The following is a 22320-nucleotide window of genomic DNA, read 5'->3' as shown; positions in this document are numbered from 1 at the left end:
GAACTCTAACACCACGGACTCTGCCTCTTTCTTTCCGATTGAGTTATTATTGATTAAGTACTTACCTGCATAGAAATTAGGACGGTAAATCAAATATTTACCACAGCATCGCCACAATACTAGGGCTACCATATATATGACTCAGGTCCCAAGACTGAACATAGTGGGGGCCTATGAAAGCAGCGAGTCCGTCCACAATAAGGCGATACACTGGCTGAGGTATACAAGGGGCTGCAGATCCATCATTAGGGAGGACAAGGTTAAAGTAAGCAGGGTTACAATGGCGAACTCTGTTACAGACTGTATCGAGATCCAGTTTTTTGACCCCTCGTTGGCAGAGAACCTAGTAGCCCTCGAGTTTAGAACATCCCCCACCGATCATTCATCCATTCAGATTCGTCGGTTTCCATCTTGGTCAATGGTCCTGGAGGGGGGTGGCTCTGGCTTGTCCGAAGTTGATTGACTAGAGAGGGGGGGTGCCTAGCAGATTGTCCTTCTGCTCCCCCTTGCTGCTCCTAGGGAAGAGAAGGCGTGTGCATGGCCACATTAGAGCAAGGTGGTGCAACACGCAATGACACCAGGGAGCCTGTAATTGCCAATTTGGACATACCTAGGTTGGGGGAGCGGAGTCCTGTAGCCCATAGCACTACCACCAGGAAGGTAATCAGGCTACTCTCCTGGAACAAAGCTGGGCTCCAAAAGAACCTTGCCCTTCCTGAATGGAACAACCTCATCAGCAAATATGACATCTGCTTGTTCCAGGAGACATGGGGCCTGGTTCCTTTGTAAATGCCAGGGTATACTACATAACATATACCCGCAATTAGATCGCGCAGAGGGCGGCCTTCAGGAGGGCTTCTGATCTGGGTTGGCATCGGACTAAATTGGTCGATATCTAACTGTAACACTCCCTCGCATGATATCCTACATCTATCTATTGGAAGGGCTAAAGATACTGCCCACCTGGAGATATTCAATATTTATGTCAGAGGGTCTTCAGGTGTCGAAGGGATATCGACTCTATCGGCCCTTGACTTGGAGCTGTCAGCCATTTCTAAAAAGGCAGGGATCATCGTTGCAGGTGACTTTAACTGTACCTTCGAGCCTCTGAGTAATGAAGACATCTTGGGCATTAGGGACGAGGACACCAAACGGGTTATACCAACATTAAACTTACCCCCGATAAAGAAATGGTCCCAAAGAGCAATACAAATCAACGCCTTGGCATTAGAACACAACTTAAGAGCAACAAATGGCAGGACCCGCTCAGACCCTAGTGGGGCGTGTACTTTTAAAAGGATTAGCTCCCCCTCCCGTATTGATTACATTTTGCTAGATGTGTCTCTTTGGGCTGACCTCATCGATATGGAGGTCATCCCGAGTCTTGACAGTGACCACAATCTCCTGTCCATGCAACTCTCCTGAGACATAGATACCCTATCTATTGATACGGGTATTCCACCATTGCACTCCACCAGGGAGGTTTTACCATCTAACTGTAACCGGCGACTAAAGTGGCATATGGTCGCTAAACAGGACCAGACCCTGGAAAGAATTAAGGATCTAGTGGAATTGAAGATCCAAGAGCTAGAACATCTACCGAGTTCCACCCCATTGGCCATGCAGGACTCAAAATGTATTGAAATATATCAGGAGACCACAGACAAGATAGGGGAGTTTTTCCGCATAAAGGACAGTGGGGACCGTCAATCACACTCTCTGCAAGCGACTAACCCGTGGTACACTGCCCTTTGTCAGAAAAAGAGACAGGAGCTATCTCTGGCCCTTAAAGCCAAGGACCAGCCAAAAATAACACTAGCTAAAGGCCTATTACAGGACCATAGATAAAGCCAAGCGGGCGTGGGAAGAAGCGCATTGGCAGGAGCTCAAATCTGCCGCCCAGCTGAAGGACTCCACTCTATTCTGGGAGCTTATTAATCTTAGTACAACGAAAGGGAGATCCCCCAATCCCAAATCATATCACAGGCAGGCAATGGCTTGAGCATTTTCAAGGCCTGTATTCGGGAGAAGAGGGGAATTTGACAACAGAGCAAGGACGATGGCTGGCCCCCGCTGGGATTCCCAATGAGGGTGATGCCTTCGAACTCAAGGAGATTCAATCTGCCATTGAAAGTATCGCGCCTGGCAAGGCGGCAGGTCCCGATGGCCTCCCAGGTGACTTACTACGCCATGATGGCGAGCTTTGGTCCCGCTTTGTACTCCGGATCCTGAACAGTTTTATGGGTGGCTATCCTGTTCCAGATTCCTGGAGGGGTGCCGAGGTGGTGACGATCTACAAGAAGGGGGATAGGGAGGACCCTGCCAACTACAGGCCGATTAGTTTAATCGACGTAGTGCAAAAAGTGGTTGGCAGGGTCCTCCTCACGCGACTGAGGTCCTGGATGGACGAAGATGAGATTTTGTCCCATCTTCAGGCAGGATTTAGACAGGGAGTGGGCACAATGGACCATGTCTTTTGATTTTTTTATGATATACTGGAAATCGGTAACAATCGAAAAAGGCAGCCTTTATTTGGCGTTCATCAACCTCAGAACAGCCTTTGACCTGGTCCCTCATGCCGCCCTCTGGCGGGTCCTGTCCGAGCTGGCCACCCCCCCCCCGACCCTGGATCTGATTGTGCGTGTTCACGAGGAGAATTACGCTAGAGTGAGGTGGGGCCGACAGGGCCATTTGACGGAGAGAGTTCGGGTAGAGAGAGGGGTACGCCAGGGGTGTTCCTGGCCACAACCCTGTTTTCACTTTTTATCAACGGGGTTGTGGACTACCTGAGGGAGGATCCTGCCGATGCACCAACTGTGGCAGGGGAAAAAACACCTACGCTGCTTTTTGCAGACACCCTCCTGATCTCTAAAAGCCCAATGGGCCTACAAAAACTGCTGGATCGGTTCAGTCAGTTTTGTAAGACCAGAGGCCTATGTATAAACACAACTAAAACCAAGCTAATGGCTTTGGCTCCATCTAAACGATTTAGAAATTCCATCAAGCTGGATGACTCCCCTTTAGAACTAGCGGAGGCTTTTGACTATTTGGGTGTACGGGTCAACAACTTGATGAAATGGAATTCTCACTTGTCAAAGATGCTACTCAATCATAAGCGTGTGTCGGGGGCAATAGCAAGGCATCAGCACCTTTCCCACAGCTGGCCTGTTGCCCCAGCCATCAAGGTATATGAGGGGAAAGCCCTGCCTTCATCCCTGTATGGGACAGAATTGTGGGAGTTCGAGAACATTGCGGAGCTAACGAAATCAGAAAACAAGTTCTACAGGGACCTGGTCTCGCTCCCCCCATCGACTCCTTTGGTCCCTCTCCGACACGATTTTGGTAGACACTCAATCAGAGACATAGCAAGGCTGCGACCTGTTTTATTTTGGGTACGCCTCAGAAGGACCCCCGAAATATTAACTATGCTTCCGGTTTGACCAAATTGCTTCGCATGGACACAGGCCGCAAGATACCCTGGGTTTCAAATCTTAAGTATTTGATGGGGGGAAATTGGGATAGCAGATGCCTGGGAAAGCCAGTCTCCACCACCCAAGCAGGTAGTTAAGAAGGCCTATTGGGAGTGGGTGTCCAGCGAAGCAATACGAAATCTGAAGCACGGTTCCCTGACGGAGAAGTTCCTAGATTCCAAGCCCTCCCCCCAAACTGGAACCCTTCCTGGACCTCATTGAATCCCCTAGAGACAGGGCTTTGTATTTGAAGTTCAGGTTAGGCACACTACATGTGAATGCTTTCACTACGGGGTGGAAACCCTTGGGAGAGAGGGAAGGAGGTTGCCCTGGTTGTGCTTCCCCCACAGAATCCATCCCCCACTTCCTCTTCGCCTGTCCAGCATATGACCAGGCGAGACTGAGATGGTTGAAACCCGTGTGCTCTAATTTAGGGACAAAACATCATAAGGAGGCATTGCGCATTCTCACATCAGACACCTCTGTGCCCAGCGTAGTATGTGGGACAGCTAAATATCTGGGAAGCGCTTGGCTACTTAGATCTAAGCTCCCCTAGACGCACCAGTTGCAGAATATGGAGCCCCTGCTATGTCCTCTGTTTTATTATGGTTATCCTGCGTGATCATTTTCTAAAATCTATTTTTAAGGTTTTTTAACTGTTTTTAAAAACACATTGTCTTTTAAATTCTATTTTTGTATTGTATGTATGACAATGCACCATTATTTGTTCCATTTATGGAAAAAGGGGATGTATTTCTGTTTTTAAAATGATGTATGAATGTGTACACTTTTATGATACATTCTATTGAATAAAGTCATACAACAACAACAACAGTAGGATCACGTTTTGGTCTCCAACTATTACCTCTTCCTACACAGTTTCCAGACCATTCACTCACAACATGTGCATACTGGCAGGTAGTTTGACCATGATAATCTCTTGTACATGAAGGATGAAGATGCAATTAGGGGTTCTCCTACCCAAGCCTTCATTTCAAACCTGAATAGTGTGACATGTCACAAACCTCTGTAGTTTTCCACACTTGATGTTAGACAAGAGCTTCTCTCGTTCCTCAGATGTTCTGCAGGCCTTGTAAGCATCCAGGAGACTGGAGAAAGCAAGAAACCAATAGTACAAAGTGTATCATTATTTTGCACAAAGATTAGTTTGATTAAAAACAGGCAACATCAGATACATTTTAATGTAAGATTTTCATATTATCAGATGTACAATATTTTACAGCTTTTTGTTTCACAGTTAAGAAGGAGCACGTGATGGATGGCGAAGAAGCAGAAAGTAGCTTCCAAATGTTTTTCATCATGCAAAAAATTCTAATTGACAAACAAAAGCAAATATGTGTAAATGGTTTTGGAATCACGAAGTAGACAAACGATAAATGACTTACATTTTTTTTATATCAGGTATTTCACTTGCAGACATTTTCTTGCAAGCAAATATCAAGATAAAAAAAATTGAACATCTAAAAATACTCAATACAAATGGCACCAATGCGGATTCAATGGTACTCACTCCATCAGACAGGCCCAATGAATTACTGAGCATCACATGAATTCTATCAACAAACATTTTCGACCAGTGGCTAAAATGAGAGAATGCTATTTTTCCTTCTCAGTAGCAAATGTTGGTCCCAGGGAAGCATCGAGGGATCTGTTTCACTGAATGGAGATCTCTAGGAGTGCCTTTTGGCTGGTGCACTATTTGCATGTTAAACACAAATAGTGCCTTTTTGCAGCCTCTGCTTGTTGCATTAAGTAGAGATAATACAAAGTCCCAAGAGAGGCTCATCACCAATTACATAAGGGCCATATGCGGTTATACTAGACACATTCAACAGTTACCTTAGTTACAATGTATTCATTCATACTGTTTAATTCTTTTTATTATTAATATTGTTAGTGGCATTTTTGGTATTCCTTCCTGGGTTTCGATCTTCTGGAACTGTGTAAATGCATCAGCACCATGAAGCTCTTTTAGTTATGAATGCGCTATATACATAATAAAATAATTTCTATATTTACCACTATCTTCACTATAGTTGTACTGTAAGGAAATATTAGATGTGCAGCTTGTCACAAAATAATATCCCTGCAATGCTAAGAAAGTTAGAGATGTGTATCAAAGCAATTATTTATAAAAGATCACTGTAAAAAGGACATGCAGTACAAGTGCTTGTAAGATTTGATTTGTAAAGTGAGAGACCTCATTTTATGCTAATGGCAAAGGCGGCATAGCATTAAGGTTGTGTGCTGTAGACAGTATATCAGGTCAACATATTATAATTTGGTTGTGCCATCCAACTGTTTACAACAAAACCTTATTTTAACCTTAATTACAGTTCCATTAGTAAGTTTGAAAGATTTTTTAAATATATACCCATGCAGTCCCCAAACTTGGCAATGTGCAGCAGATTCTGAAGGCAGGAAGGTGATTCAGTAACACAATTTGCCTAGTCATATGCCCCAAACCCACTGCTTACAGCTTTTGGCCATGCTCGCAGGCTCTTTGGTGCAAGGTCTTATCTTCTGCCACACTCTTCACCTAGTCCTCATAAGCCGAAAGCGACAATGTGTGTGTGGGGTGGTGCTTCCAACTATCACGTCCACAAGCCCACTGCACATGACCTTAAGCTACACCATGTGTTCATTCCGCTTGCCCCTGAAAGCACTGCACAGAGCCTTTGGCCCAGGTTATCAGGCACTGGATGAAAGGTATGAACCTGGGCCATACTCTGAGTCCAGTGCACCAGGCCATGAACCTACTCTGCATCTCCACTGGCCAGGCCCTGCTCCCAGTTTCCATACAACTGCTTAAGTAGAATAATGCGGCTATAATCATCTTGCATATTTTTGGGTCAATTTCATTACTCACACATAGTTTTCTCAAACACCAATGTTAAGGCATACTGCTGTTAAAGACTGAAAGGTGGCTTACCTAAAAGGACAGGACCTGGGAAAAAAATCAATCAACTTCATTTCTCTTGTGGTGACTTGCTAATGTCATAATGAATACACCACAGAAAACAAGCTGAACCAAAATGGAGTATTAAAGCGTAACAGTTTTAGCCTCACTTTGGCGGGGATTGGCTTGGTAAAAGCACAACATAAATACACTTTAGGAGCTCTCATAGCATCTTCTTGGGGAGATATATTTTAAAGCTTCAAGTGGATCCCTGTGGTCGACAGTTCACGCACATGTCTACGCTGCACTGGCTCAGTAAGAGAAAGGGATGGATGCTTTCTACCATATTACAGCAAGGCAATGCCTACACTTATGATTTCCCAACTAAAGTTACCAGTTTGGCCTGTGTTTATTGCAATAGTGTGCACTGAAAAGGGAGCTTAGCTTCCAAGAAGTTGTGTGAAGCCATACCTTGCAAGTGTGCTGTACTTCTCCAAGATAGCTGCCGCCTTCTCTCCACTCACTCCACTGATCTGCATTAGCTGTCGGGCAAACACTTCTTTCACCGTCTGAGCCTACAATGTAGACCATTAAGCACATGATAAGCTTCAGCAGGTTATAAACAAAATATACATTTACTAATGGAACATAAAATATAATATATATAAAAGCATCTGGTTAGGCAGCACACTACCACAATGGAAGTTGTAAGATAAATTTACTATATTACATAAAAACTCTGCGAGCTTCTGCGGAGTTCTGCCAACGGTTGAAAATAGGCAATTCGTGCTGTGATTCAGTGCAGGAAAAAAGGCGTGAATAGCACCATGCAGTGTGCCAGAGGGTGAAACTACTCAAGTTTATTTTGCTACAGCTCGAGTAGATTTTAGTAGATTTTAAACTTGAATAGCAGCTTTGTGAACGGTCGCAACCACCCATGCTAAAGAAAAACCTCACCAGATGTGCTCTCAGTGATCGAAATTTCACTAGGGGACACCAAATCTCACTTGTTCTTGCCAACTTACCCTTCTGGATTCGCAACAAATTCTGCCACGTGGCGATTGGTGGAATTTGTCCGGACTTGGTATGGGGTTCATCTCACAACCTAGTTTGATGTTTAGACCCCAATGTTACTCCAAAAACGCTTTTTGTAATAAGCAGCTACGGCTCTAGAGAAGAAAAAACTGAGCAGAGCTCAGGGAGACTCCCTTCACAAGACGTGTGGTAAGAAATCTGAGTTCAGCATCTCTTGGGAGTATTCTACAGCTTGCTGTCGCCTGATTGGTTAGAGTTCAAATTTGGTCTTTTTAAAAAAAAAAAAAAAAGGATATATATAAGCTATTGAAGTGACTGTTCATTGCCATTATTGCCTATGGCAATGATGTATACTGCTTTATTATGGTACCGTGGTTCTACCACTTCGAAGAAGGGAAATGATTTAAGCATGTGAATCTATGAAAGATCGAATACTGGAGAAATGTATATTTTCATTTCTTGTAGGCTTACGTTTGCGGACAAGGTGTTATTGTCACTTGTTCCTGTAAACTCTTTTTTTGTGAAGGAAAAAAATAATCCCATATTAAAAAAAAAAAAACGATCCCTGTATCTCATGCTGGCTGCGTTATAGCGCTTTTTTATTTGGAACTTTCAGTCCTGCCGCACAGCAGCTGTCTTCTGTCCAACATGTCTAAAAGACTTTGACCAAGCCAATAGGCGAGAGCTGTTGGCTCTGCCAATGCCTATTCTGGTTTGCAGTAACACACTTTTTCTCAATGATCTCCTAGCCAGGAGATGACAAATTAGATTGTCCTTTTATGCAGAAACTACTAAACAAGATTGCAAAATACTGAAATGGCCACTGTGAAAGTATTTTGGTCTTGAGAAAACTAAACCGGCAATGATCTCTCTTCCAACAGAGACCTCAAAGGAAGTCATCCTACACTTATGTCGTTTTCTAGAGGGGACATGGTACCTGTGACAAAAGTAGCAGTACAAGCCAACTAGTCAATCAATCATTACCATTTGTAAAGCGCCCTACATACCCGTGAGGGTCTCAAGGCGCTGGGGGGGAGGAGTAGCTACTGATCGAAAAGCCAGGTCTTGAGAAGTCTTCTGAAGGCCAGCCGGTCCTGGGTCTGACGTAGGTTGGTAGGGAGGGTGTTCCAGGTCTTGGCGGCGAGATAGGAGAAGGATCTGCCCCCGGCGGTAGTTTTCCGGACGCGTGGAACAGTGGCGAGGGAGAGGTTGGCAGAGTGGAGGCTGCGGGTGGGTGTGTGGAAGCTGAGTTGGTTTTTGAGGTATGATGGTCCGGCGTTGCGTAGGGCTTTGTGTGCGTGGATGAGGAGTTTGAAGGTGATCTTGTTGTTGACCGTGAGCCAATGCAGGCCTCTCAGGCGTTCTGGATGCGTTGCAGCCATTTCAGGAGCTTGGTTGTTGTTCCTGCGTAGAGGTCGTTCCCGTAGTCCAGTCTGCTGATGACCAGGGCCTGGGTGACGGTTCTTCTTGTGTCGGGGGGATCCATTTGAAGATCCTGCGGAGCATTCGGAGGGTGTTGAAACAGGTGGCGGAGACGGCATTGACCTGCCTGGTCATGGAGAGAGTGGAGTTGAGGATGACCCCCAGGTTGCGTGTGTGGTCGGTTGGTTGGTTCTGGGGCCGTTCCTAGTGCTGTTGGCCACCAGGAGTCCTCCCAGGCTGAGGGGGTGGGGCCGAGGATGAGGACCTCCGTCTTGTCTGAGTCCAGCTTCAGCCTGCTGTCCTTCATCCATTCGGCGACGGCCTTCATTCCTCTGTGGAGGTTGGCTTTGGCGGTGTGGGGGTCTTCGGTGAGGGATATGATCAGCTGGGTGTCGTCGGCGTAGGAGAGGATGTTGAGGTTATGTTGTTGTGCGACGTGGGCGAGAGGTGCCATGTAGATATTGAACAGTGTCGGGCTGAGGGATGATCCCTGTGGAACGCTGCAGAGGATCTCGGTGGTCTTGGAGCGGAAGGGAGGGAGGCAGACGCTCTGGGTTCTGCCGGAGAGGAAAGACGTGGTCCAGGCCAGGGCCTTCTCTTGGATTCCGGCGTCATGGAGGCGTGCTGTTAGGGTGCGGTGGCAGACCGTGTCGAAGGCTGCTGATAGGTCCAGAAGGATTAGGGAGGTTGTTACTCCTTTGTCCATAAGGATCCTGATGTTGTCGGTGGCGGCGGTCTTGGTGCTGTGGTTGCTGCGGAAGCCGGACTGGGATGGGTCCAGGATGTTGTTGTCTTCGAGGTAGCGGGTCAGCTGTCTGTTGACAATCTTCTCCGTGACTTTCACCGGGAAAGGGAGCAGGGAGATGGGCCGTAAGTTCTTGAGGTCTGCCTTGGGTTTCTTCAGTAAGGCGTTGATCTCGGCATGCTTCCAGCTCTTTGGGAAGGTTTCTGTCTCGAAGGAGATGTTGATTGTTTTCCGGAGATGGGGCGCAATGGCTGTGCTGGCTTTGTTGAAAACGTGGTGAGGGCATGGGTCAGTTGGAGATCCGGAGTGGATGGAGTTCATGGTCTTGACGGTGTCTTCATCGCTGATGATGGACCAGGCGATCAGGCGACTGGTGCGGGTGGTGGTCACTGGGGTGGTGGTCTCGGCGGTCGATGTGGGGGTGGCGGTGTTGAAGCTGTCGTGGATGTCGGCGATCTTGCGGTGAAAAAAGGTGGCCAGTGAGTCGCATAGGTCTTGTGATGGGGGAATGTCGTTGGTGTTGGAGCTGGGGTTGGAGAGTTCTTTCACGATGTTGAAGAGTTCTTTGCTGTTGTATGCGTTGCTGTCTAGGCGGTCCTTGAAGGTGGTCCTCTTGGCGGTCCTGATGAGTTGGTGGTGTCTGCGGGTGGCGTTCTTCAGGGCTGTGTGGCTGTCTGGTGTTTGGTCGCGGAGCCAGCTCTTCTCCAGCTTCCAGCACCCTGCATTGCCCTTGCATTTCAACACACTCTCCTAGTTGGGGTAAACTGCATGTGCCCCAGAAAATCATAGTCCAGCTCCTCAGCGCAGCATGTATGCCACGCCAGTCTATCTCCTGCACATGTCTGCTAACCATCTGACATATTATCAGCCCAAAGAACAAGCTACCATTCTCTGAATTCACAATATTTATTGGGCAAAGAATGACTTTCCTAGGTGCCAATAGCAACTCAAGTTATTTCTTAATAACTATATTACGTTTTACCCTACTGTTCCAATTAATTACCAAATCCGCAGCACCACTTTGTAACACAGCCTTATCAGCTTGCACAGTTTTTAGTTATTCAATTGTTGGTGTTCAATCTACCTTTTATGCTATGGGATTCTTTATGTTCTACATATGGTCTTCTTTTTTAACTTCATAAACAGACCGGAAGCCGAAAGTGTTAACAAACTTTATCTTAATATCTTTAAACAATTACATATTAAATACTACAATGAAAGGTTATACCTAGACACCACCAAATCTCAATCTTGATTAAATCTAGCAGTTTTTATAATTTACTCACATCATTTCACCTGAATGTGTTCTCCCTATATAACCATTAATTTACCCACCTTCCTCTGAAAATAATTTAACCCATATTCCTTTACTTCTGGATGCCTGTGTCCAGAATTCTAGTCAGCTGTTCTCCGTTTAATAGATTACTCCCCTGCTTTGTAACTAGTACTGAGCTTTGTAAACCTCATAAATACATACATGCTTGCATACCCACAAACCTGCACGCTCAGTTTCATCGGATCTGCAGCATTCCTAAATCGTAGTGTGCAAATTCTCATGGTATATCAAGGTAAGATTAGGAAGCGTTCAGGAGCCCCATCAGCCAAGAAACAAGATTGCAGCTAGAAACATCAAGTATGCCCCATCGCTGGGGGGGGAGGACAACATGGCTTTGTTTACAAAGCCCAAAATCCCTGCACTGCTTCTGACTCTATGCTCTAAGCGCCGGGACACCCCCTGGGGTAGCCGTGCGCTATAAAAGAGACCTAAACATAACATAACATAACATAACTAAGCAGTCCTGGAACACCAATAATGAATATGTAAGACTAAACCTCAGGCATAATTTAATATCTCTATTCATAGAGCCTATAGAGCATTCCAAGGTCTGAACTGGTGTTTCTTAACAAGAAACAATTACATACATATTGGAACAGTATGACTAAAAGATGTAAATTAATTATGGATATTCAAGGATTATACCTAGTTACGGCAACCTAATAACCCCAAGAAACCTGGGATGTAATTAACCTTCAAAACAAAGGCTTATGTGCATGCCCATGCACATTGCTGTTTTTCATTTTTCATGGCAGTATTGTTTCTATAGTGGTTAAGGTCACAATAATGTGTAAGTGTTGACCTGAGATTTGACATTGGTGAACCTTTGGATTCTGCATTTACTTTCATTGGACCTTCCTAACTTCGGTGATTGTAGAGGCATCCAAGTTCTATATAATGTCATGTCTCACACTCTTGGACAGTACAGTAAGAAACAAGTTACTTACCTGTACACTGTGGTTCTCCAGTATTGATATCTTTTATAGATTCACATGCTTGAATCTTCCCCGTCGTCATGGTGGAAGTCCCACGGTAACAGTAAAATAGCAGTATTGAAACTTCAACATTCAAATGCCCATAGGAATTTACTAGCTTTTAGCAACCTATTACCATTGTTACAAAAACATTCAAACTCCAGCCAATCAGAGCATAGACCATAGATTCTCCTTCCCCTGCAGGGCCACCATAACCAAGATATCCGAGCACGAGTACCACAAGGTAATAAGAGAGGTATGTAAGGTGAACCTGAAAAGGGAGGAGAGGGGGTCGCATGTGAATCTATAAAATATACAAATACTGGAGAACCACAGTGTACAGGTATGTAACTTGTTTTTTCTACAGTATTTTATCTTTTATAGATTCACATGAAGAAGATCTTATGCAAATAAACATCGCAGAGCAGCCTGACCTTCTGCCAGGCATCCAGGCAGTAATGCTTTGTGAAGGTATGGATGTTCGTCCATGTCACCGCCCTGCAGATATCAGGCAAGGACACTTCGGTGAATAGGGCAGAGGAAGCTGCCACCTTGCGTGTTGAGCACGCTTCGACCTTGGAAACCAGAGGGCAGCCATCCCTCTCAAGACAGAATTGAATACTCAATGAGACCCAGCGAGTGATAGGTGCCCCTGTCAAAGCCTGACCCTTCCTAGGGGCAGAGAAAGCAATGAGTAACTGAGTAGATTTTCAGAAAGGCTGAGTCTTTGCAAGTAGAACTTTAAACATCGTGTAATGTCCAGAGAATGGAGTGCTCTCTCAGCTGGCGAATATGAAGAAAAAAGGAAAGAGGGCAAAACCACTGGCTCATTTAGATGAAATGCAGAAGGTACCTTGGGAATAAAAGATGGATTGGTACGAAGAATTACTTTATCTGGGAAGAACTGAAGGTAAGTTTCCGTTGTTGTGAAGGCCTGAATTTCACCAATGCGTCTAGCTGACGTGATGGCCATCAGGAATGCCACCTTCTAGGAGAGGTACTTCAAATCGTACTTGTGAATTGGTTCAAAGGGTTTCATAAGCTGCGACAGGACAGTATTTAATTGCCATAGCACTGGAGGAGGTCTTACTGGAGGGTAGGTCCTGAAAAGTCCTTTCATGAACTCTTATCAGCATGTTAGACCACGAAGACAACCAACCAGAGCATTGTCTGTAACTGGAGATTGACACTAAGTGCAGTTCGATGGACGCATGCGCCAGACCAGCTTTGGCGACAGACCAGAAGTAGGCAAAACGTCCTCAGGCGGCGATAAAAGAGGATCGCAAGAGTGCGCGGCACACCAAATACAAACAAATTTCCACTTGGCCGAGTAGCATTTGATCATAGAAGGAGCTCGGGCTTTCTGTAGTAATGCCTGACATTCCTCATAAATTGCTAGTTGTCCGAATTCTGTGTGATGAGGAGCCAAGCTGACAAATGTAGTGCGAGGAATGGAGGATGAACCACTTGACCCATGTTCATGGAGAGAAGATTCTCTTTTGGCTGGAACAGGATTGGAAAAGACTGTGGCCTGTGGTGTTGTTCCCTCCAGAGACGGAGGGAACAACACCACAGGCAAACACAAAAAGGCATTACACAGTAGAGCGCCTTAAGTAGAAGAGTGGCAAGAAAGACAGACCGGATCGTGCAGAGCAGGACGATGACGGTGCAGTAGTGCCTGAGGCACCGGATTGTCTTTGGCAGGGCACCCCCAAGCCCCCTTAAGAGAATTATGAAGTGACACTTCAAAGGGAGGAACAACTCCCGTCCACCAGAGCCCTGGTGGAGGATCTCCAAGAGGTTGTCAGTAGGAAATGGAGTGACAGGTTCACCCATCCTCAGAATATCAGCAGCCGTGGAAATAGCCCGAACAAAGGCAACACTGGCCTCAGTAGGGCGCTGTGGAGGTGAGAATAATTCCTCCGTGGGTGAAGGTTGCAGACTGAGCCGCCCATCCCCAAGTCCAGGGGTAAGAGGCCAGCCCCGACATTTAGGAGGATCCACATAGAAATGGGGGACCTGAGGGGCCCCAGGGGAGGGCGGAGATACCAGTGGAGAAGCCAGCCACGAGCCACGTTAGGAAGGGTTCAAGGATTTAGGCCTTGGGGACGGCGAAGAGCATTCCCTGGAAGATTCCGGTGAAAAGGCAACTACACGGCGCCAGGTCTCCGGAGAGGAACACACCAGCAGGTGATGGACCTCAGGAGAAGAAGGGACCTCAGGAGACGAATCCAGAACCCGGCGCCGGCGCGGCTCCATGGAGTCAGCCCTCGGCGTCTGATCAGCGTCGACCGGCGCCCGAGTGGGCACGCGTGGCGCCGGGCCGACTCCTGCCTGTAGGAAGGTACCTCCTGACTATGGTTGCCCCCAACTTTTTGCCCTGTGTTTTAGCTGGTTTTTGACACAGTCGACCTGGGACCCTGCCAATCAGGACCCCAGGCCTACTGCTCTCTCTGTAAAATAGATTCCATGTACCTTAGGTACATTTCCAATTGGTAATGGGCCACCTGATCAGACCCTGTAACTCAGGGCATAGGTGTAACCAGGGCCTACCAGGGGCTGAAGCATGTATTATGCCACCCCTGGCTGGCCTCCTAAATTTGACACAACTGGCTGCCTGACAGCTGGGGCAAAGTCGTGTAATCACCCTTTGCTGTAGATATAGTATACCTATATCTAACCCTAAAAATGGACACACAGATTCCTATCAGTCACTCCTATGGCAGGCCTTGACAATCCTGAAGGCAGAGTGCTTGGAATCGTGTGAGATGGTGCTCTGGCATGAGCTGAGCCTGTCTGCAGCTTGCGGAACCAAGTCCTAATAGCTGTTCCATGATAACCCATACCATATACTCTTAAGTGCATTATAATCCTCGCGGTTAAATGCTATCTTTGATATTACTTTATCAAAACATGTCGAGTAAGGTGTCATACGAATTGGAATACTAACCCCTCGCCAATTCTGGCGACGGGGTTAGCATTCCACCCTTCTAGAGGGACACGACATGTATGTAACTGTGAACCCCGGTTAAAGTTAAACGAAGCCTCAGCTCCACAAAATGGATGCTGCCACCACAGACACGAGTCTGACCTCCTGCTGCTGGGAGTCCTTCCAGCGAGGAGAGCTTGGACAAAGGGTTTCCTGTCCGGGGCGGTGCTAGCACCATCCCAGACAGGGTTTTGTGTATCCTGGGTAGGCAGGGCTTTTCAGGAAGGTGACTGCTGAGTGGCACCCCGGTGCTCACTACGCATAGGCCGGTCAGAATCAGTTCCAGGGGCACACCAGCCCCTGGCCTGGGGAAAGTCCGGCATGGGAGAGGGGTGTAACCACCCCCCTCCTAGTCCCACCCATAGGCAGGACCTAGTCACCGGGTCAGCCCCTTTTCTTAGTATAAAGATAGGAGCGGGCCCCCTGTTCAAATTCGATCATCTTTGGAATCAAGACGCGACTTTCTTCGAAAGGACTTCAAGATTTCTTCTTCAAGATTCTCCCTTGTGACTAAGGAGTAGTCACCCTGCATCCGCAGGCACCATCTAAAGAACACTGCGGTCTGCTGCAAGTCCTTCCTCAGGAATCCGACGACACAGCTCGACGAGACCCGGCTTCCCTGGCACCTCTGACCTCTACTCACCTCTACGGCCAAGCTGAGAACCGTGAGTGCGACGAGACCTCGAGGGACCGGCTATCGCCAAGACTGCACGACTTCTTTACAGCACGCCCGCCGAGTGACCCTCTGGTGAGTGCTTTGGGGTCCGAGAAGCCCCGACCCTGAGCAGCTCCAGCACCGAAGTACAGCCTCCCAGCATCTCCACGATCTGCGTGGGGCCCTTCTGCTTTTTGCTGCTCACCGCGTTGTTTGGCTACTAGCCCGCTGGCTTGTGGCCTTCTGAACGACGCCCGACGACATCACTGCTGCTGGTCTGGTTGCTCCAGACTGGCCCTTGCTCCCTTCCAAGAGAGGAGCACCCCGGACCCTCCTGGTCCACTCCAGACGCCATTTTAGGTCCACCGCGTGGGCTTGAATTAGCCAAGGCTTTGTTGCCCAATCCTGGGTCCAGCGACGCCGACAGCTTCATCCATCGTGGGACAGCTCGCTCCTCCATCCTGGTCGCCGACAACGCCTCCTGGTCCGTGAGATCTGCAGAGCACAGCGTCGCCCACTCACCTAGTCGAGGTGACTACCATCCGGTGCCCTCCTGGTGCCACCTGACTACTGGCTAGTAGTCACGAACTTGGTCCCCTCTGCTTTCAGGTATCGTCCATCTTCAAGATCCAGGCTTGGATCACTTCGAACTCTCTTCACTGGTCGCCTGCCAGCATCTTTCTTCCAGGCTCCTGGTCCGTCTACGAGGATTCCCAACGTCTTTTGAGACCTATGCAGCTGCAGCCCCTGGGCTAGGTAACTTCGGCATTTCGGTGCCCCAGCATAGCCTCACTATCCAAGGGTCAGAATCCACTTTTGTTTTCCTCCTACCAGGTCGGGTTCGCCCGAGAACACTAACTTTGTCTTTACTAGCTACCATAGACTTTGTCCCGCATCACGCGTGAGAGTGCACACTCTGCACCCGAGTCCCCTGGGTCTCCTAGAAGTAATCTAACGATTCTATAGTCAAGTCCTAGCGATTCCAAAGCCTATTAGTACTGTACTTACCTGCTAGTAATTTCGCATTCCACTTTCAGAGTATATGGTTTTCCGTGCCCCTCGGGCATTTGTATATACTGTGCTAACTTAAGTATTTTCGTAAGAGTTTTGTCTTGTGCTTAGTACCCTGTCCTCATAAAGAGTACAGGGCTGTTGTGATTCTAATAAATACACTGTTTATTTTCATAACACTTGTGTGGTGTCCTTTCACTTGGTGTTCAAGGGGTATATGTGTGGTATAACAGCTGGCTTAACACGCCCTCTCGAGTCTTTAGCCTTAGACTGCTCGTATCCACGCTACTAGGATAGCTGGTCTATAAGGTTGACTTACAACCAATCATCAATAAGGGTTGTTGGACTGATACATAGTGATCACTAGAATAGTGAGCACTGCATATCAGGCCACCTTCTCACACTGCCACCACGTGCTCTCCAGGGGAATGGGGCGAGGCCGACGCCGAACCAGCGAAGGCGCGGCACAGAAACGACACCGGCTAGATCTCAGAAAGGGCAGTCACCCGCGCCGAGGACTAAGAGGGACTCGGGAAGGCGCCCCAGGCCCCGGCCTCTACCCGCTACTCCACCGGAGCCGGGGAGGAAGGCTCACGGCGCCAAATCGACCTCTGATGAGGCAACCGCCTGCTCAGAGGATCGAGGGGGACATGCCCGGAGTCCTGGCGATCGCCTGCGACACCACAGGGAGCCCGTAGGGATTTGTGGCGAGGCAGGGATGCTAGGCACTGATGAGGGAAGCCCCGAAAGACTACTCTCCGATGATGCCAATCTAATACGACCTGAAGCCAAAACCTTCGGCACCGGGGCTGGAGCCGCAGGCAAAGCCACTGAAGTCCCCGTGCAAGGCAAGGGATCCGCAGACGTCACAGGAGGTGGAGGAAGGGTCAGAGAAGCCTGCAGGGCCGCAGCGTAGGCTGTCAATTGGGCCCTAGAAGCCTCTGTGCTGGGAAATGGTGGGTAGGGAGCAGACAGGCGGCCCACCTGTTCCTGGGTGAGCCGGCGTCCACCGCGGAAGGATGACAAGGCCTCGGAGACATACTAAAAGACCTACCAGCCGGTGAGCCACGCCCAAAGGGCCGCGGTAAAAAGCGATTCCGCAGACAAAACCAGCGGCTCCTTGCCTCCGAGGTAGGGGACGGACGCTGGGACGACACCGACCTGGATAATCGTGCCGACAGCAACTTCATCCGGCACTCCGGCGTGATTTAGGCTTAAGGTGTTGACAGGCGTCGCAACTCTGAGTCGAGGTGCTCACCCAGGCACCACATGCAAATCGGATGAGGGTCCGTTGCCTACATGGGACGTGCACAGGAGGTACACGTCTTGAAGCCCTAGGGCAATCGCGCACTGTTTCACTAAACGCCAAGCGTAAAAAGAATCTAAGGCCTGAAAACAGGCCAGGACAGTAATCTGGATCCGCGTTGCACGCGGAAAGAGAAAAACTGACGTAGGCGCGCCGGGTGGGACTTATGTATCCTTGCTAACGTCAAGAATGCGGACGACATCAGGGCGGAGTCACGTGGTGCTGTCCCCCCCGGCGCGCAGGGATGCTGTGGCAGAAAAGTTTTCCGGATCCAGTCTCACGCCTGGGTATAATTCTACGTTAAGGAATCTGCTGCTAGTAGTCTCTATCAGATACAGAGTTTGCTTCAGGAAACCTTTTGTAATAATCATTCAGCATTAACCGAAGATCAGTTACCAAATGTAAATGTAAATGTATTGGCATTTATATAGCGCACTACTTACCCGTCGGGTCCCAAGGCGCTTCGACCGCTGCGAAACCCTTCCTGGCTTCCCTGAGAGATGGTCCCTTAATGGGTATCTCCAGGGTGAGACCAGGCATCCCCGGCGGTCTGGTGGGGCCGTTAGTGAAGATGAGGCAAGCTAATGCCCAGAGTTGCCGAGTGTGATCGCTGATCAGAGTGGGCACCGAGGCGAGAGAATTATCGAGTCCGCTGACCCTGGTCCAGAAACCTGCCGCGCCGGGAATCGAACCCTGGTCCCGGGCCGTCCTCTGCTCTCGGGTCTGCCGCCTCTAACCAGTGAGCCACACTACTTACCAATGACACAGGAATATTGATAAAGGGTTCTTGAGCTTGTTCTTCCTGTTCCTCATAAGGATAGTGCTCTTGAAATACGTCCAAACGTTGCGGACTGGGACGCCATATATGCAAGAAGGAATAGTCCCCCTCCAAATAAGTAGACGGATCATCCATAGCCTCTTCTCCCTCCGAGTTCTGGCACTTAACCCTGAGTTGTGAAGGACTGTATGAAGGACCATCATCTTCAGAATCCTGGAAATTCACAAGACATGTAGGTGTTAATGGAGAAATCTTTGAAAAGTCCTGCAGAAGAGGAGGCATCGGCTTCAGAAGCAGACCAACTTTTTCTTTCATCAATGGGATCGTCAACGGAATCGTCATCGGGACAGTCGACAGCACAACTGACTGCTGCGGTTGAAGAGTCGCCAACGGTGAATGAACGTGCTGAACCGTCGACAGTGAAAGCCTTGCCGATGGAGAACGTCTAACCTCAGCTGACGACGGTGACAATACCCCTGCAGTCGTGGACGCAACCACCGTCGTCATCTTGACTGTCGGCGTAGTAGCCGTCGCTGATGAAACCGTTGATGGAGCACCAGTTCCAGTAGAGACGTAGGCCGTAGGCAGAGATTTCTTCGTAACAGAACCATCGACGAGCGGGTTTTTTCAGCTGAAGAATATCTGGAAGGAGTATGAGGCGTCGACGGTGGAGTAGAACCAGACCTCTGGTGAGAAGAAGATGGACAGGGCTGGTCTTTCTTGACTCTTTTCTCCTCAATCCTCGCCTTACTTTGAGATCTGGATTTTTTAGGGTCCTTAAGCGAAGAGGAAGATCCTTCTTCTTTTCTCTTCCTCGAGGAGGTATGAGGCTTCTCCTCAGCCTCAGAGTCAGACCCTTTTGCTGCTTTTTTCCTTTGCAGCCAGAGAAGCAGCCTACACTCACGGTCTTTGAGAGTTTTTGTGGAGGAAGTACAACAGTACTTGCATTTTCTGGGCTTGTGGTCTGGATACAGGCAGTTAAGACACTCTATATGTGGGTCCTCAGAATATAGTCTGGACTTTCTATAACCCTTTTTTACACTCTGGCATTATGAAGGAAACATAGGTGCTCAGACTCCTGGCCTGTACCACAGAATAAATATGAAGTGAAGAGATGAACAGCTAGCTGGAAGTTCAAAAGGGCAACAGTAGAAACAGTCTGACTGAGCAAAGCTCAGGGAGGCTTCCAACACACGACATGCGGTAAGAAGTCTGAGGCATGGTGGCACTGCAGGGGAAGGAGAATCTATAGTTTACGCTCTGATTGGCTAAGGTTTAGATGTTTTAGAACAATTGTAATAGATTTCTAAAAGCTAGTGAATTCCTATGGACATTTGAAGTTTTAATACGGCTATTTTACTGTTACTGAGGGACTCCCACCATGACGATCGAGAAGATTCAAACATGTGAATTTATAAAAGATACAATACTGGAGAACTCTTGATTCTTACACTAGGGACCTATTCGAAATCCTTTTGTACTGAGGATTGCCTCGACTACGCTTGACAATTAGAGACCGAAACTTCAACACATTTTCCTGCAGTCACTCATTTTCATGTACTTTTTGCAATGATCAGAAGTGAGATAATTATGGTTAGACAGCATAATATATCTCTATCGCACCATACTCTGGTTTTATTTGTGTGAATTTGTTTGATTTTATGTCTGTGTATTGGGTCAATGACCCTATTTAGAATCTCAGTTTAAAAACATTTTTACATAAAATTGCCAATGTAATATTAATACATATGGATTATTTTTTAAATAATTTTACTATTGTTCCACGCTAACACTATTAATTTTATTATTTTTCTCCGATAAAATTCTGATATGTAAAGCTGACATTACTTTGTTTTTGACAGCTCCTTCGTTGAATTCACCAAAGGTCATTAGCACGCAGGAATCTGCACATGGCGAAAAGGAACGGTCACACTTTGCCTCCTCCTCCTTGGTACAGCTCAGGAGGGTTTTGTCCTGCAAAACAAAAAAACAGTTTACATGCAACTCTTGAATGCTGAGCGCATCACTCCATGAACCATCACTGTCCTCTAAGAGAGCAACAGGCTGTGCAAATACACATTTATCCCAACATTCCTCTTCTGGGCTTCAGTAGCTCTCTCCCATTATTTTTATATCAGTTCTTTACCCTTCATATTCATAATTGTACAAACTACAAAATGTAAGAGTGGCTGGTGGAATAAACATAGAAGTGCTTCATATCTCAAAGCCTGTTAAACCATACATGCTAGTAAGTACATTTATTTATGTATTTCACATCAAGATGTTTTCAGAGATCTTCCCACTAAATCTACAGGCAAAATAAAACAAAAACATTGAGATGTGTGGTGCACAGTGGTTTTTCAGTCGTACTGCCAAATTAGGAATGATCTCTGAATTTAACACCCAAACCTCAGTGTTTTGCAAAGTATGTAATTGTTCTAAGGTAGCAGAATTGCATATTTCCAACTCTGCAGCATTTTTGGAAAAAGCAGCAATGGGAGTTGCCTTTGTTCTTAAGGAGCAGGAGCTGATCCTATCACAAAAGCATACCAGAACAATTTACAACAGTATACTGCTGTAAGGCACTGCCTTCCAGGGAAAGGATTTATTTCATACAGCCACAAAACAGGAATTTTAAATTTTTAAATAACACAGCTGACTGACTTCCAACAGGACTAATATTTGTATATTCTATACTCAACATGCTTTTCAGATTTACCACAATTTCATATCACAGTATGCAATACAAATGTTAAAGCAACAGCATGCCAAACTAGTGGGCCAAGGACACCAAGATCATAGGGCGCTGTGGAAAAGAAGCCAAATAAAGGAGCACAAAATAAGAAATTATTGGTTCAAAGGGAGGGTCTTGGCCCCCTTTTTGGAGCTCTTTTTGTGAAATTAATAACAATATATCTCCCGTGAACTACAGCGAACTGAAAAGTAACAGTTCTCTCTATTGGTATTAAAGATACAAGACACTGATAAGAGAGAATGCATAAAAAAGTACATAAACTATATAAAACGTTTATCTAGACTTTATGTGGAGGAAAGAGGGCTAGAATCAGAAATACAGAAACAAACCAGAAGAGGTTACTCGTAGAACCAGTTAAGACCTGGGCGTCTAGTGTTATAGCATTCAACAACGTCTCAACAGGTAATATTCTTTTAGACAATTATGTAGAGCATATACATTAAATGCCGAAAAGGAAGAGACAAGGAGACATCACTGGTTGTAGGAATTTATAAGGAGCAGTCTATATATGAGAAAATAGGATACATAAAACGGTATCAGCACTATTTACATTAAGTGTGAGTGTAACCCATAGAATCTTATGCACAGTAGTGTTCGAGTGAATGAGTGAACGGCGCAGGTGACAAGTGAGGTAAGAAAAACTGTGAAAAAGGTGCAAGGAAAATACATAGTCACTTAAATGGTTGCAATACTAAAAGAGTTCAAAAGAAACTGTAATAGAAAATCAAAGTAATCAACAAGTTAGAGAACTAAAGGTTGCACTGGGAGGTTGACTGTGTTTCGACCTGTAATCAATTCAGGTCATCTTCAGGACCAGGTTACATGGAGAATTATCGGTGCTGTGTCTGGGGCAAACAATGGTACTACCGGGGATGCATCCAAGGTATGATGTGCAGGAAATCCAAGTGGATGGATAAAAAGGGC

General features: G+C 46.9%; 1 protein-coding gene across 3 annotated transcripts in view; it reads right to left on the bottom strand.

Annotated features, from left to right (window-relative positions):
- MUS81 (MUS81 structure-specific endonuclease subunit) overlaps positions 1-22320 on the bottom strand; it is a 309816-nt gene that overhangs the window by 51091 nt on the left and 236405 nt on the right. For all 3 annotated transcript variants that reach the window (XM_086938075.1, XM_086938074.1, XM_086938076.1), the window contains 3 exons: positions 20490-20615; positions 6862-6965; positions 4496-4579 (listed from right to left, as the gene is read on the bottom strand). In XM_086938075.1, the coding sequence (XP_086794201.1) occupies positions 4496-4579; positions 6862-6965; positions 20490-20615 (314 nt within the window). The remainder of the gene's footprint in view (positions 1-4495; positions 4580-6861; positions 6966-20489; positions 20616-22320) is intronic.

This window comes from Lissotriton vulgaris, chromosome 9 (assembly GCF_964263255.1).
Source record: "Lissotriton vulgaris chromosome 9, aLisVul1.2, whole genome shotgun sequence".
NCBI lineage: Eukaryota > Metazoa > Chordata > Amphibia > Caudata > Salamandridae > Lissotriton > Lissotriton vulgaris.
Note: the sequence above shows the minus strand (reverse complement) of the source record. Positions and strands in the feature narration are given on the sequence as shown.